This window comes from Taurulus bubalis (genome assembly GCF_910589615.1).
Source record: "Taurulus bubalis genome assembly, chromosome: 3".
Lineage (NCBI taxonomy): Eukaryota > Metazoa > Chordata > Actinopteri > Perciformes > Cottidae > Taurulus > Taurulus bubalis.
In genome coordinates this window covers 7,791,487-7,810,136 of record NC_136591.1, presented here as the reverse complement: position 1 = coordinate 7,810,136, position 18,650 = coordinate 7,791,487, and the positions used below count along the sequence as shown (strand labels likewise).

Genomic DNA, 18,650 nt, shown 5'->3' with positions numbered 1-18,650 from the left:
ACACACTATACAAAAAAACTGTCTAACTGGCCACTTCACAAACCAAACCAAACTTTACACCATTAAAAGTCGGCACTCACTTCCTTGTCAAAGTAAATAGCAACTGTGGCAAACTAGAGGTCATTTCAGCACTTTCTGTGGAAATACCAACGTCTGGGAAAAGCTGTCTACAGGGCTTTGTTAGAAGGAGATTAGTTGAGATTTTAGTTAAGCAGTAACATTGTTAACCTCTAGTTTTCCCATTGGAATACATCAAAGGGGAAGCTGGCTGTTAGTGTTGAGTTCATTCATTCATAGACGTTGTTGGATTGAAATTAAGAAAAATCAGGCGTCTTCTGTTCCTTCCTTCTCTTTGTGCAAGACGTGGAGGGTCTGCGCAGCATGGTCAGCCCAGTGGACGAGCTCCAGCAGCACCCGATAGGTCCACATTTTGAGCCCAAAAACTCCCCCAGGACCATCGGTTTCCTACACAGAAGAAAGCAACTTAACATCCACTGCCTTTTACCATACCAAGATACAGTAAAGATTGATAAGAAAAGATGTTTCAGGGATCGATAGGCTAAAGTAAAACACTGCTTATGTTAAGGTCACGCTTCAACTTCCAAAAGGGAATAAGTCGAAACCTGTAAAAATAGATTTTTGAGCAACATTATCATTCATTTGTAGTTCTGTTTATGTTTACCTGGCAAATGCAAGTCAAGGCTGTTTGGTGCTGAAAATAGTAAAGTTGCAAATCAAAACAATGAGCTGAAAGATGCTAAAAATGATCAGCAGAGTTGAGGGACCCGCGGGGTTGGGTGATGATTCCTTTTGGATTCGTCACTGTGAGCGACACCTTATTACATTAAACGTTTAATCCATCGTTAATAATCAAAATATTGATTGTTGCAGCTTCAATCTAAACTCAATCTAAAGATTATCATGGATATCTAAGCGATTAAGTCCTGGATTTGAATCTTTGTTTCCAACATTAGTCATAATCACATAAGAGGTATCATTAATATAATACAGGGTTTAGTCACACCCTTGCTGTAGCGTTTTATATTGAACTGTTGTGTTATTAGGACAGGGATCCTTGGACACCTGTTTGATGACAGTAAGGGCATTTTTGCTCCTCCTATGCAATACTTTGTTAAAAGTATATATCTTTAAAAAACAACAACTTTTGAACATGTGTGAAGCACAAGTCGGAGTTAGCTGTTCACATACGAAAGGTTTAAATTAGCCAGTTATTTTGAGAAAGCTTGGGAGATAAAGAAAAAGGCTCCGTTCAGTTGTCTTTCTTCTGCTGACCTTATTTGAAAATGTTTACAACAATATGATACTTAAAAATATACCAACCTACATTATATTTGTGTGTGTGCATGTCTATAGAAATACAAACTTATTTACAACAAATACTGTACCTCATTACACTGGTGGTCCGGGGTGACTTCCAGGGTCATGGTCTCGGTCTCCGCCAGACCTTTGGTGCTGCAGAGCAAGTGCTCCAGCCGGAGTCGGACGTTCTTCCTCATGGTCTCATAGTCGCCCTCCAGCTCACCCCATTCCTCCTCTTCCTTCAGGATGACACAGTGGATCAGCCCCAGGCACTGCCGCAGAGCTGAATGCAGCAACTGCACCTGCTGCTCCGCGCTCGGCTCCTCGGAGTCTGGGGACAGGGACACAATGCGTCCTGCGTCAGGGGTGTGGTCCGACAAGAAGGTCTCCTTCTCTTTCTGAAAGGACGAGGACAAGATATTGGTTTCAACTTGACGAGGAGTGCAAAGCAGACATAGATGCGAGGTGCTTCTTGGCCTTTGCGCCTCACATTTTTATTTTAGCTCAATTACACATTTAACACTAAATGACAGCCATATCGATCAATTAAAAGGTCTTCTAAAGGCAGGATGAGGCACAGAAGCATGATAGATGGGGAACAAATCCAATACACTCTATCCATTAGGTACCCCAAGGGAAATGGAGGTGGTGGTGGTGGTGGCTTTTAGTAGGATTACACTGCATCCCTTTCAGGAATACACACGTGTATACTGGTAAATGCTAATGCGCACACATGCACAAACAGTAAAAAGTAAAACCCATCACTCAAATGCGACAGGTAGCTTAGCTGGCAGCTGTCTCCGTACAATAACATGCTCGCATTAGAGTAAGCCACAAGTTACGAGGTAAACAGAACCAGTGCGTAAGCGGGTAACTCACGTAGAGCTGGAGCAGACGACCACATTCGTGGTGCAGTAGCCGGGCAAGAGCCACCGCTCTCCCGGTCTGCGACGGGCCAGGCACCGGTGTGTCCGGCGCTGTCAGCTGCTGCTGCTCCTCCTGCTCTGCCATTTGCACTCCAGCTCCCGTTTATATGATAGCGAGCTGGATGAAGCGCGAGCAGAGGAACGAGCGCTCACGTCGTCAAGTGTTGGCACCGAAACTACTTGGGCACGCGGGGAAACCTTTTTTTTTTGTTTTGTTATATTTTTTGGGGGGAAGGGGAGGGGTAGTTTAGCGGTTTGAACAGGGACCGCAGATTGTTCCAGCGAGTGTCAATGAAGCGTGTTTATGTCGGCGTTCATGTTGGCGTGCACGCAAAAGGAGAAGGGATTTAATTGGTTCCGCAAGCCACAGGGGGCGTTTTTAGAGCGACGTACTGCCTCCCCCCGAAAAACGTCACCATGTGGCCCACCCATCCCTTCCACACATAATAAAACGCTGGAGTTTCGTAGTCAATGTCAGATAATGTGGAGAAAAAACACGATACAAATATATTTTCTGAGCAATTCAAAATGTACACACATACACTGACTATTTCCTTCTCAAAGGATCAGGAAGCAGAAACCTTATCTTTCTTCCTTATTAAAAGATAACATTTTTTACGGTTTACACAATACAATATGTAATCAATGTAATATTTTGCAAAACACAATTTCCATAATACTAATTAAACTGTAAACATCAAGAGATTTTATCAATAGATAATTTAGTCTGGTTATTATATATATTTGTTTATATTTTGTAAAGACAATACACTGACCATTATTAAAAATAACGTGGGATTAAAACAATTATAGAAATTCTCTTTTCTCAATTTACTAAAGGTTTTAATTAATGGGTATACGAAAGACTTTTCATTAGGTGTATTGTTGGTAGATCACTTACTAAATGTTGTTTCCATATGTGCTTTAATGTTGTTTTTCATTAAAATGTTGACAGATAAATTATAGTAATTTGGCTAAATCAGACTAAATCATATTGAAATCCGTTTTGTTTCCTTTACATACATCAACTATAATTGTATTGTCTTATTTCAAGTATGTGTCAAGAATAAAAGACAAAAACTTCAGAACACAGTTTTCTTTATTATTATCCACCTGAACACATTTTCTAATAAATTAAGATCATAAGATTACGAGTGTTCAGTAGTAGTGGCAGTGCACAGAGGTATATTGTATTTTCTAAGATTGCTTCAAAAGAAAATGTATGAAAAAAACTATTTCCATCCTAATACTGCTGCCTGCATAGTCTTAACTGTGAACAAATATTACGGCAAAAATCTGTAACAAATTAAATCAGATGGTGCAGTTCAATTTGGAAGGGAAGTGACAACTTAGGTCCAGGAAAGTGAAGACAAAGGAAGGTATTTTATCTTTTTTCTTTTATATTTGATCTTTTCTTTAGAAAATGAGGTTATGGGCGTTTTTCACAAAAGACATAATAACATGTTGTATAGGATGCTGGCTCACTGTCATGACCGACTGGGACACTTAAATAGAACGGAGCCATCAATAATATTAGTAACACTTAAGCTTTTCCAACTATAATATGTCAAAATGTCTGCTGTGAAAGAAAATATCTCGCCTCATCTCAAGGAATTTCAAAATGTTATAATATTAAGTTATTATAGGTTTTGTCTGTGATTTCTGTTCCACAAATCCTTTGCGGAAAGGCCCAGAGTAAACATGTTTTATTGTAATCTTACAATAAAGATTATTTTACTTCAAGAACCTAATTTGGTTTTAGTTGTTGCTCACAGTTAATTTATTTTGTAAGTTTTAGTTAACTAAAACTACTAGAGTTGACCAAAGTATAGTCGATTATACTCATTCCTTCACATATGGACATGAGGGATGGATGGATGGAGATATATATATATATATATATATATATATATATATATCCCCATTACTTCCTTGTACAATATGTACTTTCATCTTGCAGTCATCTTGCAGTCTTTTAAATCTACTTTTTTTTTTATACATACACACATATAAAACACAAGTCACAAAATCAAAATATTCAGTAAGTGGTAAAATAAGTGTATGTAATATTACCTATAATATAATAAATCATACTCCCTGATATAAGTAGCTTTCTGTCGCTATGTACTTTGTATAACTACGGTGTTACACTCCATGGAGATAAAGTGTATCATTTCAAATATTTAGAATGTCAGCTTCAACTTTTGACAGGTCCTTCAGTCTTTTGTTCCTTTCTTAAATCAAAACTTCCCTGTGCATAAAGTTCATGTTTAGATCATTTGTGGCTATTTATTTATTTTTTAGATTAAACTGTCTCCGTGAACCTCAGCACACTGTAAAAGAATTTGTCTCCCTCGTTCCCTCTCCCATACAATCCCCTCATCCTCCTTCCTCCTTTCCTCGTTACCCTCCCACATCATTTCCCCGACATCGTGATGACCGCCACCTACCACCACCCTGTCCCACAGCTCACCCTCCCCTGGTAACTGTTCATCCTCATCAGTCTCCCTGCCCCACTGCAAAGCCTGCTGGGAAGCCAGGGAGGCTGTGGAGGCCAGTGTGGTGACGGAGCTCAGGGTGAGGAGGGTGCTCTGAGGGTCCGCAATGGCCATGGACGAGACGGTGCTGGCCGGAAGGGTAGAGAGCTGGATGAGCTGGGGGTGGCTGACGCTGGAGAAGTTAGGGGTAGCAGCTGTGAGGTGTAGCAAGGTGGGGGCTTGATGGTGCGTGGGCAGTTGGAGAAACTGGCCCTGAGATACATCTATCCGAGTCTGTGGGGCGAGTGGGCGCCCCACCTGCTGTAGTGGAATGAGCACTACGTCCTGATTCTCCTGGCTGACAGACGGTTGGTTGGGTTGGTTGAGCTCTGAGATAGTCTCTGGAGTCGGGGCGAGCACTTGGACAGTCTCTGGCATCAGGGTGGAACTGCTTATTACTGAGCCCTCATTAGCTGCCAGGGCTTCAGCTATGAGCACCTCGGGGTGGCTCTTGGCCTTGTGTGCAACAACAGAGTCCTTTTTCTCAAACTTTTTACCACAAATGGAGCAAAAGAACTGGTAGGTGGATTCTGCATCGTGCTTCTTCATGTGCCAGTTTAAGGAGGCCTTCTGACGGCAGGTGAAGCCGCAGATCTCACACCTGCCACAGGGTGGAGACACAGACCAGGTTATCGTCTGAACGGACTTGATGCTCGAGTCTCATTTGTGTCCCTTGGCCTCCAATTTACTCAAAATCAGTAAAAACATCAAAGTATTTAGACCTTTTGTATTACACTGTAGACTTTGGGATCATTATTATTAATACATTAATATTACGTTTTCAAAACGGTATTGTAATTAATTCATAAATAATGTTATATTGCCAAGATGGAGTGGATTCTAGCAATTTTTTACATATCAGATTTTTACAATCGTTATCTGCAAAGTAACTTGTACTTGATACATGTACTGGAGTAGAAGTAATAAATAACTAATAACTAAACTAAAATACTCGAGTAAAGTCCAAGTACCTGAGAACTGTATTTTAGTTTAAAAAAATATTTAAAAAATGACAGACTGATACAAAACAAATGCTGTCATCACAATATTTAAACATTAATTGCATAAAAAAAATGAAAACTGACAAACTCATCAATAGGTACAGTGAAGTAAGTTGTTTGTAAAAATGGATAACAATCTATCTTCATTTCATATCCTGATATACTATCATACACTATAAACTGTATGTATTATGTTGTTAATTCTGTGAACTGAACAGGATTCAAGTAAGTGAACTCCACCGCTTGGATAAACAGTGAGGGACGGGACAGGAAGCCCTTCAATAGCTAACAATGAGAACTGAAGATAATATGTGTTATGGGGTTATTCTAAATGGTTGATTTCTACATGAATAAATAAAACTGAACTGAAATAATGTGCTTTCTTACTTGTAATAATGGACACAAGCCAGACTTAAAGTTCTTCCTGGCCCACAGCACACATCGTGACATGATATTCCAAAGTTTGCTACTCACTGGATTGGTTTTTCTCCTGTGTGAATCATCCTGTGCACAGCCAGGTTATGGGAGCTCTTGAAGGCACGAGCACAATACTCACAGATGTAGTCCCTTTGATCTGAAATACAGATGAAAAGCAGAATAAATAAACAGCATGACAGGCGAGACACAGAAAATAGAGCGTTTCCAATTACCACTATGGCATTTCAAGCGGCTCAACAATGATATCACTATTTTAATAATCAAATAAACACCAGGTATGTAATACTGCATGAATAAACATGTGTGCCTTAACATCACCTGTATGGTGTTTTGCATGGCGCAACAGCTGCTTCTGCAGTCGAAACAATCGCCCACACGACGGGTGATCACACACATACTTCTTTTTAAGCAAGTGTTGGTATTTGATATGGTGCTGAAATAAATAAATGAGAGAAAAAGAGTAAATATTACACCTAACAAGTTCACAGATCTAAAACAGTATGTAAACATGCAGGACACAAATGTGACTTCTATGGTGAAAATAATATTGTTGCTCGTGCTTCTACAAATAGTTGGGGCTATCATGGTTATGGTTGACAGGATGGCAAACCTGTAGGTAACGCGGGTGAGCCAAGACTGTACCACAGCCCTCAATTTCGCAGCGGACGTATTGCACAGGTGGCTTTTTCCTATGGAGACAGAGAAAAGGGAAATTGTATAATAATCATACTTGATACAAATACTACAATGATTATTACAACTATCACTGTTACCTTTGTTTTGGCAGCCGAGGGACTTTGTCATCTTTTTGTTGTCTACCTCTCCTAGAAGGAAAACAGATTACAAAACAGAACTTGAAATGTTGACCAATACTTTAATCCTTCTTCCCAAACTTCCAATAGGAACATACCTATATTGTTAAGTTCCTTAATGATGAAATGAGCAAACATTTTATCAGTAAGACATTGGTGAGGGTGTGTAGCTTCAGGCAACAATGAGATGTGAAATAAACGTATTGTCGGGGGGGGTTCAGCAATCAGTCCTTCTATGCCTTCCTTTAACTAATCATCAATTCATATTTTGCTTACTTCCTGGGTGGCTCTGCGTTATTATCCACTCCATCTTCACTCTGAACAACAATCTCTGTTGATTCTTCCTTTTTAATGTTGTCTTCTTCCTCTTCTTTCTTGACTTCCTTTTGTTTTAAAGTTGTATTCCGTCTTGATTTTTCCCTATGGAAATAAGAGATAAAGCTTAATTTACAATTGAAACTAGCATTTTAACAGACATAATGTTTTTATATAAAGTAACAGTCAGGACTAATATGGAAAGGCAGTGAGCTCAGCATACGTCTTTGTCTCGGGTTTATAGATGAGGTCATTTGGGTCATCTCTGAATGGAGGGTCCTCGTCAAGAGCTGCATCTGGATCTGCAAAGCTAATATGGACATCCACACCACACTGGCCACAATTAAATACACATTGGCAAATCAAACATGAGATCCTACATTTTCTCTGTTGCTCATTCAATAAGATGTATAACACTCACTTGTCATTGCTTCCTTTTACAGAACCTGTTTCCTCTCCTGAAAAACAGAGATAATGAATATGTCATTTCATTTTCAGATGATTGCCGTTGTTTGTAGGCTAATAGTCATGAACTATGCATGTGCAGTATGTAGTAAAAAAAGAATACAAGTGGTCTTTGTCTTACCGGCCTCCATCTCTGCTTCAGGTTTGCATGCTGTTGCTGGTGTGGTGCAAGAGGCTTGGGTTGGAGGTCTTCCTTTGCCTTCTCTAGATTTGGACAGCTTGGATCCAAGAGTGTTTTTGGATGCTGAGGAGGTCAGCGTGCCCAGGCATTAGTGAGGTGTAGTAATACGCAACAAAAACAAAATGCCTACAAATAGATGAAAAGGACTTGTGTCTTTTTTTAAATACCATTTTTGGCTGTGGATTTCTTTGCCGCAGATCTGTGTGAGAGAGAGTCTACAGTAAATAAAAGACAGGTGCAAATAAATAAATAAAAATCTGTAGTGTACCTTGGAATATACACAGTATGATATAACTCAACTGCCTTAGAAACAACAGGACAACACAAGCACAGACAGGACACCACGTGCATTTAACTAATTTGTTTTGGTTTCAACATCTGGTAAACCTATAGCTTTAAGAACCCCCATAGCACACTTCCTACAATTACAGCCCTAAGCCTCCTTTCAGTGCAATCTCACTAGTACCGCTAACGAGCCTCTGAGCGTGATAAGTAACGTTAGTTTGTTGCAATAGTACTCGTGTACTGCAACGTATTTGACGTGCAGTTGTGCAGGCACTTACTGTGTGTTTTTGGAGCGTGATCCCACAGGTCTCCCACGTCCACGGTGCATGCTCTTAACGCTAGGTGTTTGCCTATAAGTGGTATTCTTGTAACTATTAACGTTAGTCCTGCCAGCCCCAACTCCCCTGGCTCGCAAAACTCGAACACCCGACCTAGAGTCACTGGCGTCGGGGCAGGTCACTGTGATTTTCACGAGCCTTTTGCTTCCTCTTCTCCCGCTTGGCGGTTCAGTCGAGACCGAGGAGGGTTTGGCGGCCTCCGTTGAGTCTCCGATTATCTCAATCCCAGGAAGAATACCTGAAACCTCGTCCTCCTCCGAGTCCATGCTGCTCATATTTAACTGATATGATCCGTACCGACCTTTGTAATTAACGTTAGTTGACTTAACGCCAATTATGAACATAGAACATGAAATAACAACGTAACATTGAAGGCCCTTTTGGGACCAAGTTATGTTAGCTCGGTCAAGAGTAAAGGTAATGTTAAGTCACTACGCAAGCATTTCAATAACTCACTTATTAATAAAACAAAGTTAACGTTACAAGATAATTTAATTTTACAAACATTCAACATGATCTACTTCTTAAAGCTATAGCAAACCTCATATTTCTTAAACCGAGCATAGGCCCGTTTGGTATGCGTCTCCTTTAAGAGCAGCAGCGGCAGTAGCGGGGATGTGCGAAAACATTATGTTTGGACTTACGGGCTTCCATACTAATTGAAAAGGTGATTGTGGGAAATGTAGTTCAAATTACAACGCATGGATCCGTGCATTTAAGTCTTATGTTTATGTAATTGAGCTTAACCTGTTACAATATATATCAGTTATTTTGGTCCCAGGACTAATTCATGTAATTAGACTATTTAGAAACATATATTTTGTATTTTATCAGTCTCTTTCCTTTAATAGCACAAATTTCAAATGGTTTGATATTAACATATAGCCCAATTGCCTCTTACATTGGACAAATAACCAATCGAAAACCATTAAATATATAATGTAGCATGGGGTCACAAATTATTCACTGAGTATTATCTAAGTGAGGCTGTGTCACAACAGGTATGTAAGGAGACATGTCTACTGCCAAGTGGATGAAAACGTACTGTCCACACATGAGTGACAACAATGTAGTATGAGTACATGTGCTACAGATGTGATGCTGAGATGTGAAGGTTGCAAGGGGTAGAGAGTTTCCTGTTCTAAACAAGTACCATATCTCAAATGCATGCAATTCAGCTGTACAAGCAGACTGCTATGAAAGGTTTTCACTACAGATTATAATAAGTATTGTCCTGCAACATTTCAGAACATGTTTGGAGGGTCTCAATCAGTGGGGGATGCCTTTCGTTTAAAGGAAAATACCAATTATGTGGCTTTGTGCCTGGACATTATTGAACAAATCAGTGATTGGGTGTGTACATTTCCAATGACACATACAACAAAACAATATGTTGGGGCTGAAGAAAAACGTTAAATCAGTACTCAATTTAAAAGAAATAAAATCTAGTCTATTGGTGTAGTCACCGACTCAGGCCTACCTTCCAATAGTGACATACAAAATATTAAATTGTTGAAGGGCAAATTACATTCATGATCTGTTGCTATGAAATGATATGAAGATTTGCTCCCTGTTCCCAAAGTCAAAAAGCATACAACTTCTGTTGGTCACTGCCTTTTACTAAAGTAAATGTGTGGTTATTTCTTCATATCTCTTACTACACTGTAACCACATTGGATAATAATGTTTTTATTCATTTTACATAATCATATATTTGTATACTATGTTAACCCCATTCTGCTCCAGCACTGGTGCTCTATAGCCAACAGATCAGACTGTTGGCCAATGACGCATCTTACAGGAGTGAATGTGGATATCTCTGTGAGTGTATGCATGGTATTGGAAAAGACTAGTTTCATCACGCCGAAACGTCATCACGCCGACTAGTCTGCCTTTACAGCCTTGTTGCGTATACTCACGCTCATGAGACCATGGAGTGATTTAATAGTTTGGGGCGTTAGATTTGAACTTTTTTACCTAACGTACAATTCCTTGTCTTTTTGTCGCAGGAACCAGTGTGCTGCTAACATATGAGGAATACAATGACAGCACATCATCTCATAGATTTTCCAAATTCCCTAAGTAGAGTACACACAAACTCAAAGACGTGGGCATAATAATACAAGGCATCTAGAACATGGTGTTGTAGATACTGTGTCTGCATTCAAATGTCTTGAATGTGCTGCCTTTTGTCATTGCTTTGTCATCAGATAAGCTTGCTGTTCATGAATGAGCATCACCTGCCACCATGAACTTTAGATTTGTTCTAAGCCTACTCGCAGGTGCGTCAGGTTGCATTGCATCAACTGTTCCATGACATGTCTATCTCTAGTCTATTTATAGCGAAACCGACAACCTTAAAAACGTATGAAACGTATTTAAACTGTATGAATGGCTTTTATTGTCACATTAATCGATCAAGCCTTGAATCCAGCTCTCATTATTTTAAAGTATCTTTTCACTTTTTTTTGTTAGAGTGTGGATGATATCACAGATCAAACCTATTTTTTTTCGATTGTTAATTAATTTAAATGAAACCTTCTGCCTTTTCTTCTCACACAGCTCTCTGCCCCCCTCAAGTCTGGACCACAGACTCTACTGTGGTTCCTGAGGTCAGTAAACTTTCAAGACCTCTGCCATTCATGGAACAAACTAAACAATTGGACAAACAAACAACTCCACCCATGGACTCAAATACATTGACTTCATGTGGTAACAGCATTTCGCTCCAACAGTAAAACGTAAACTGTAGGAGCTTCAATAATGGCAAATGTAACTGGAGTCAAAGGAACGAAGGGAAGTCTAAGTCAAAATATAGCCGCTGCCAATCAAACAAATACTTTTGGTAATGTCACACTGTGAACATACCTATACACTTTGTTGTGACGGCTATGGCAGCCACTCCTAAGGCCACAGACGTCACAAATCACAGTATGCCAACCAGCATTCCGCAGTTATCACAAACTGATCCTTTCGTAACACCTACACGGAGATTACAAGAAACATCAGATACAGTGCAGTCAAATTTAGTCAGCAACTACGGAAAAAGCATTCACTCCAACAACAGAAACTACAATATCCACAACAAAAGAAGAAATGCCAACACAAACATTCATTTTAATAATGCAGTAAACAAACAATAGAATACCTTCTACATCCCAATCTGTAACCACACTGATAAAAACGACACCATCCATAGAAACAGCATTTGGTAAAATAACAGCAAAACAAACCACAATTCATACACCACAATCAACAGAAAAAAATCAGGCGGATGTTGCAACAATTCCCAATTCAACTCCAACTCACAGCATGTCATTTACAATCGAGTCAACAACTCGAAAAACACAGAATCCACAAAATCAACACCTATCATAAAAACCACAAGATCCGTGGAAACAACGTTCACAACTACGTCCACAAAATCTATTCCATTCACAATATAATCATCAACAAGACCAACACAAATTACAAAATCTGCAACTTCAGCAGAAGCTGCACTATCTGGAACATCCAAATCAGTGACTTCATAAACAAAAGCAACATTAACAACAGAGCAACTCACAGCAGCAAAACAAACTGAGGAGCCGACTGCAATTCACAGCCCATCTACACATAATGCATCAGTGATTTCAACCACACAAAGTACACCAGCTATGGCATAACAGCATTTACAAAATAAACTAGAGGACCTGTGGAAACAATGTCCACAACTATATCAACAACATATATTCCACTCACAATAAAAACATCAACAACACCAATTACGGTTGTAACCACACCATCAGTAACTTTGGCAGAAGCTGCACCATCTGTAACAACCAACTCAGTAACTTTACTAACATCAACTTCAGAATCAATAACAACAGAGAGCAAAACAAACTGCTGAATTAACAGCAATTCACAGTACATTACCAACTAGTGTATCAGGGATTTCCGCCACACAAAGTACACCACCTATGGACACAGCAATTACAACGCAAACTAGAGCAACTGTGGAAACAGTGTCCACAACTACATCAATAGGCACCCCTGCTTCACAACTGACAAGTGTCTCATTCAAGGGCGTAGGTTTGGTCTCAGCATTGATAGGGTCCCCCCTTTTTCCACCCCAAAAATGTGTCTGGAGCCACAAAAGCTATTTGATATCACAGCTTATAAAGTTGTATTATCGTCATATTATATATACAAAAACTATAGTTTGTTGTATTTATGAAATCATAGAACAAGAATAAAGACAATTATAGACATTGTATTGCTATGTGGACCCAAAGTCCAATCAATATTTGTGGCTAATCTGGTAGGGTGCTCGTCCAGGTAGCAGGTTCGATCCCCATGTGAGTTTTACATTTTAAACGCATATCTTTTGCTTCGTTCACACTGAGCGTCCACACTACGCCGAACCTTTAGAGCACCGCAAACGGAGGAGGACGGATACGTTTTTACTAGCGGACGCCTCAGTGTCTCATGAGCTGCCACAGAACCAGCAGCATAACATATTTATCACTGGTGTCAAATTTGTCAAAAGTCAAAGCATTCATGTATGATGTCAGAAAAAATATCCTGCATGATCAGTCACCTTTCTGATTTGTGTATGTATGTCATCATGCATATGTGCATTCTGTATAATCGACCAAAGTGCGAATCACAGCACAAAACACCAGGAAAAATGCTTCCATTAAAGATATGTACAGACTATCAATCACTTGTCTCATTATTTCCCCAAAAAATATTTAATTCAAGTCAAGTTTATCTATAGAGCCCAATATCTCAAATCACAAATTTGTCTCAGGGGTCTTATCAATCTGTACATCGTTGGACACACTCTGTCCTAATCCCCAAGATTAGGAAAACCCCTGTTTTATAGGAAGAAAAAAAGATTTAGGAAGAGCAACTGAGAAAGCATCCCCCTCACTGGATGTACAGGCAACCAGCAACAATTCTCAATAGCTGTCATTGGGATTTGATCAATATTCTGAATATGTAGCATAACTTCCTCTATGAACCTCAAAGAAATGTCAACATAAACAACATAAATGAGCCACAGTTAGACCTCAGCTGAGAGTGGAGGCTCCAACTTCTGTTACTGTAAAGTAAAACCAATGTATCAGTCATTTCACTCTGACATCAGCCCCTAACTGAGACCCTACAGCTCCACCCGCATGTTGCCGTTAATAACTGCTGCTACCAGGGACTAGTTATTTTGTTACACTTGGGTTCCTCTTAAAAGCTTGTTTCCATTTCTTCTTTGTTTACATGTCTTCTTTGTTTACTCTTTGTTCCCCACTGACTGACTCTACCATCACAGGAGGACTATTCTTGGACAATTCTTTCGGACCATTTATTTTTTATTTTTCTTCCTTTCTCTCCTCTTACCGGTCACTCCACTGCACACTTCATATTTAAACACTCATGCCACATACACTTAACTTTAACTTAAACACACATGTCACTTTAACATACACTTATATTAATGTTACCTGTTGTCTGAGCACTTTATCCTTATCTGATTTAGACATCATTGCACTGTTGCTGTCGTTGATCGTTGTTTGTCTCGTCTAATGTCTAATGTATGCACCTTCCGCCTAACGAAATTCCTCGTTTGTGCAAACATTCCTGGCAATAAACGGTTTCTGATTCTGATTCTGATTGTAAGTTTGTCTAGAAGATTAACTTAAAATGGTTGATATTGAAATGTCATGTTTGAGCAATAACCACCAACTATCTCGCACATTAGCCTACACCTGACATTTGAAGGTCATATCCCTAGTACACTGTTCTTTTAATAAAGAGGGGAAACATGTTTTACTCAAGTGTACAGATATTCATCAACAGAGGGAGCCATGTGTTTTTAGATGTTCTCAATTGCTCATACAATTTCATGACGATCTTCTCCAGAATCAAAGTTAACATACCTATGTTCACTTGCAGTGGTAAAGCACCAGAAATACAAAGAAAATCAGTTATTTCAATATGAGGAAGGACTTATTTCCAGAGACTTATATGACACGTACTCAGAGGAAAATAAGAAAAGTATTGTCTATCATCTATTTATGAATGTGAATATCCAAATATCATATATGCAATATTGTTGATTATGTTCTGTGTATATAGTTATTTTTCTTGTATTTATTCCCATTGCCACGTTACAAGAAATCTAATTTTGTTTGTTTGTAATAACGTATCTCACACTGGTAGAACTTGGTTCAACCTTAGACTGAGTGGAATGCACCAGTGACGTTTTCACACGATACAGAAAGGGCGCACACCCTTCACACACGCACACAGGAAGGAGACAAAAAAAACAAAACAAAAAAGAAAGCAGGCCATTGCAACAATTCATAAACTTGGTTTGTGAAGACGGACTGAAACTCTGGGCAGAACACTGGCCAGGTGTTCCCAATTAGGGAGATGGCCCCTCAGCTTCACACAGCCAAGGACCTACAAACACACAAGCCCATATACACAATACCAAGGCACTAAGACTAAGGCAACAGGCCTCTGAGGCTATCACACCAAGAAAAGCAACCAAACAGGTCTTGAAGTATCTGGAAAAGCAGGCCCTCAAGCAAATCAAATCAGTAATGTTATATCCAGTGAAGATATTATTGAAGGCTAATTCAGTAATTTATTTTTATTATGATTGATTCGTAAAGACTAACCACTTTTAATAATATAGCATGCCAGACGCTAAGGTTACCTTGATTATGCAAGGCAAGGCAAGTTTATTTGTATAGCACATTTCAACAACAAGGCGATTCAAAGTGTTTCACATAAAACCATTAAAACATAATGCAGAAGATAACAAGATTTAAAAACAATTAAGAACATTCATTAAAACATTAAAAAAACTGTCAAAAAGTTGCAATGCAGTTTAAGAAATAAAATGCAGTAGTGAGATGCAGAAATTGATCAAATCAATGAAACTGGTTCAATTAAAAGGCAACAGCAAACAGAAAAGTCTTTAATCTGGATTTAAAGGAGCTGAGGGTCTCAGCAGACCTGCAGCTTTCAGGAACCTTGTTCCAGATATGTGGAGCAGAACAGCTTAGTTCTGACTCTTGGAACAGAAAGTAGATCACCTAATTAGGTGTCATAGGCGACCAATCTCAGCTTGAAGGTTGCCAGATCCTCGTCTCTGATATCCAACCCATCTCTCCTCTTCAATCTTTATCAAAATAGCCCACTTTTGCACAAAACACTCAAGGCTGGCAACTTGGTATAAATAAGTGTACTACTTAATGATGAAACAACAAAGTTATATGATGGTTAAAATATTTGTTGTGAATATTTAGTCTCACAATTGATTAAAATACCATATTGCCTGTAACCAAATCTACACCACTGTTTAAAGAGTTTTTTTTCTATTTAAAGATATTTGATTTAAAGTACTAATCTTTTGCACTAAATGTTTTTAAGTGAAATTGTATATAACAATTAAAGGTGGACATGCTCAACGGAATTGCAAATAATGTATTAAATTCAATGAAATGTCAATGTAGTTAAGGTGTATCATGTGAAATCATCGGGCAGGTCAACAGAAGTGAACAGTTGACGTGAACTAAAAAAAATGCTCTAAAAATCCACAGCAGAATACAACACTTTTCTATGTCCAGTGTTTGACTCTGCTCTTAGTGCTCTCGCAAACAAACTAAGTATGTTCACGTTACTGATAGATCTTACCTCATGTGTCAGACAGTGATTTAACACAATTTGTGTTACACAATAGGCCAGAGTATTATATCAAAAAATAGGCCTACATCCTATGAGCAGATTGAACTCCTAACACAATATACCAAATGCAACAGGTTTATATTGTCTTGTGACTGTCATAAGCACTGTAAGTACTCTACATCATTGCTGTGGCTATATTTCTGCCTATTAGTTGCATAATTATTGTCTTTAGTCTGAATTATGAAAATCTACAACAACTTGACTCACAAACCTTTATGTGAAACCTACATTATGACACTTTTGAGTCATTGTCTCATCATAGTTTTTTTTTCGTGCGGTTTTGGAAATACAAGACAGGGTTATGCCATGAATCAACATGTGAAGAGGATTGTCAACACTGTTTGTTTGGCAGGTGATCATGACGAAGTGCAACACAAAAACAACACAGGGACAAACTATGTACCCAAAGACGTCACTGAAACTAAAAGGAATGCATCCTAATCATACATTTACAGCAGGACAGACGGTCACTGCATACGTTTTTAAGCTACAGGATATTGTACGTTTAATTTGAAAGAAAAATACAATACTGAACAGAAAAATATTATTGGTGTGGTTCAAGACACTTGATAATAAACAGAAACCAGACAAACCTGGACTTTAACATAACGTCAATGGTCAGCTTCAACTTCCATTGCCAGTGTCAATTTGTTATGACAAATACATCAACAGGCCAGCGAGTGTTGCAGGCTACAAAAGCTGACAACTCCCGCAACGACAACAACTCCAGCGCCTCAACAACTCCGCCACTGACAACAAATACCGCGCCGACAACAACTCCGGCGCCTTCAATAACTCACGCACTGACAACTACAAACAACTCCGGCACCTACAACAACTCCCACTGCTCCAACAACCCTGGCGGCGCCAACAACCGCCGTGCCCACAACAACTCCCTCGCGTCGATAGAACACGGGGAGCCGGGGTTGGCTTTGGCTGTGAGCCGGCAGCGGAGACCAGAAGTTCGACGTCGACGTGGCCCTGAGGTTCAGGCTCCCGGATCTGGGGCCGCGGAGGCAGGAACCTTGCCTTTCAGGCTGTGGGGTCCACCATAGGCCAGACGGGGCCCATACCATGGGTCACCCTCAGGGTCCATACAGCAGTCATAATGTCTCTCTTGATGGCTCTGGGGACCACCAAAAGCCAGACGAGGCCCATACCACGAGTCACGCACAGAGTCCACCCAGCTGTCATAATGTTTCTTTTGGTGGCTACGGGGGGCCACCAAAAGCCAGGCGAGGCTCACAAAAAAACGAGCTGAACACATTCTCCTCCGCCGAGTTCAGCATGGCAGGACCGAAAAAAAGGATTGAAAAAAGAAATAAAAAAGGTTGCAGGCTGGGTCCGGGTACTCGTGGGATTGTTGGGGAGGAACACGGAGGAACACGGACAGGCAACACACAGTACAATCCCACCCTGAGGCAGAAGACAAACAGGGTTTAAATACTCTACATTCTGTTCTTCTATTCTTGTTGTTTTACTTTACAATGATCAGAATACCAAATCTTTTAAGAATTGAAATAGTCTCTCATGTGATGTTTTGCAATTTTGGTGGGTAAAAAGAAAGTATATCAGGACATGTTTGATTTAAGGTGCTTTAATTAAATCACCTGCTATATTAACAGACAATCAAACCCTGCGCTGTAATTTCCTATAATTACCTTTCAGGTAATCCGGTTTGTTCATGAGAACTGGAAGTGTTGCATAGTTTACATTTTGAGATTATCGTCTATTCAAACACTGCCAGACGGCCTGAGAGACTCATTGTTCTCAAATCAGCTCCAACTAAAAATAACCACCAGCATCAAAACCAAAATCAGTATCAACGACTGCATATTCTTTTTAAATACAGGATAATGTACGCTTAATTTGAAAGAAAATTACAAAACTGAACAGAAACAGAAATATAACAGAAATATTATTGATGTGGTTCAAGACACTTAAAAATAAATAAGACAAACCTGGACTTTAACCTAGCACTAATATTCAGCTTCAACTTCCATAGCCAGTGGCAATTTTTATGACAAATACATCAACAGGCGATCGAGTGTCGCAGACGACAACTCCCAACAACTCCGGCGCCTACAACAACTCCCACTGCTCCAACAACTCTGACGGCTTCAACAACCGGTCATTGTATACATTTAAATACAGAATAATGTACACTTAATTTGAAAGAAAATTACAAAATGCAGAGAAATAAAGCCAACAAGGAAGAGCAACACTTTGCAGCTCCTGAATGACCACTTGAGGTTGACTCCAAAAGACAGTCAATGTCCATAGGGCCTCGTATTAAAA

At 39.5% G+C, this 18,650-nt stretch overlaps 2 protein-coding genes across 2 annotated transcripts; both read right to left on the bottom strand.

Annotated features, from left to right (window-relative positions):
* Positions 1-324: 324 nt before the first annotated feature.
* cntf (ciliary neurotrophic factor) lies at positions 325-2,331 on the bottom strand (the record flags this gene model as incomplete). The annotated part of the gene is made up of 3 exons (XM_079215233.1): positions 325-465; positions 1,407-1,718; positions 2,200-2,331. The coding sequence occupies 3 exons, from the start codon at positions 2,329-2,331 to the stop codon at positions 325-327; spliced, it is 585 nt and encodes a 194-aa protein (XP_079071359.1).
* Positions 2,332-3,349: 1,018 nt separating this feature from the next.
* Positions 3,350-8,893, bottom strand: LOC306733596 (uncharacterized protein; the record flags this gene model as incomplete). Its single annotated transcript, XM_079214864.1, has 11 exons — positions 3,350-5,384; positions 6,259-6,358; positions 6,541-6,655; positions 6,833-6,911; positions 6,996-7,046; positions 7,311-7,454; positions 7,573-7,659; positions 7,771-7,807; positions 7,936-8,058; positions 8,163-8,194; positions 8,559-8,893. 11 exons carry the CDS (start codon positions 8,891-8,893, stop codon positions 4,547-4,549), a joined length of 1,941 nt encoding a protein of 646 aa, XP_079070990.1. The 3' UTR covers positions 3,350-4,546.
* Positions 8,894-18,650: the final 9,757 nt, after the last annotated feature.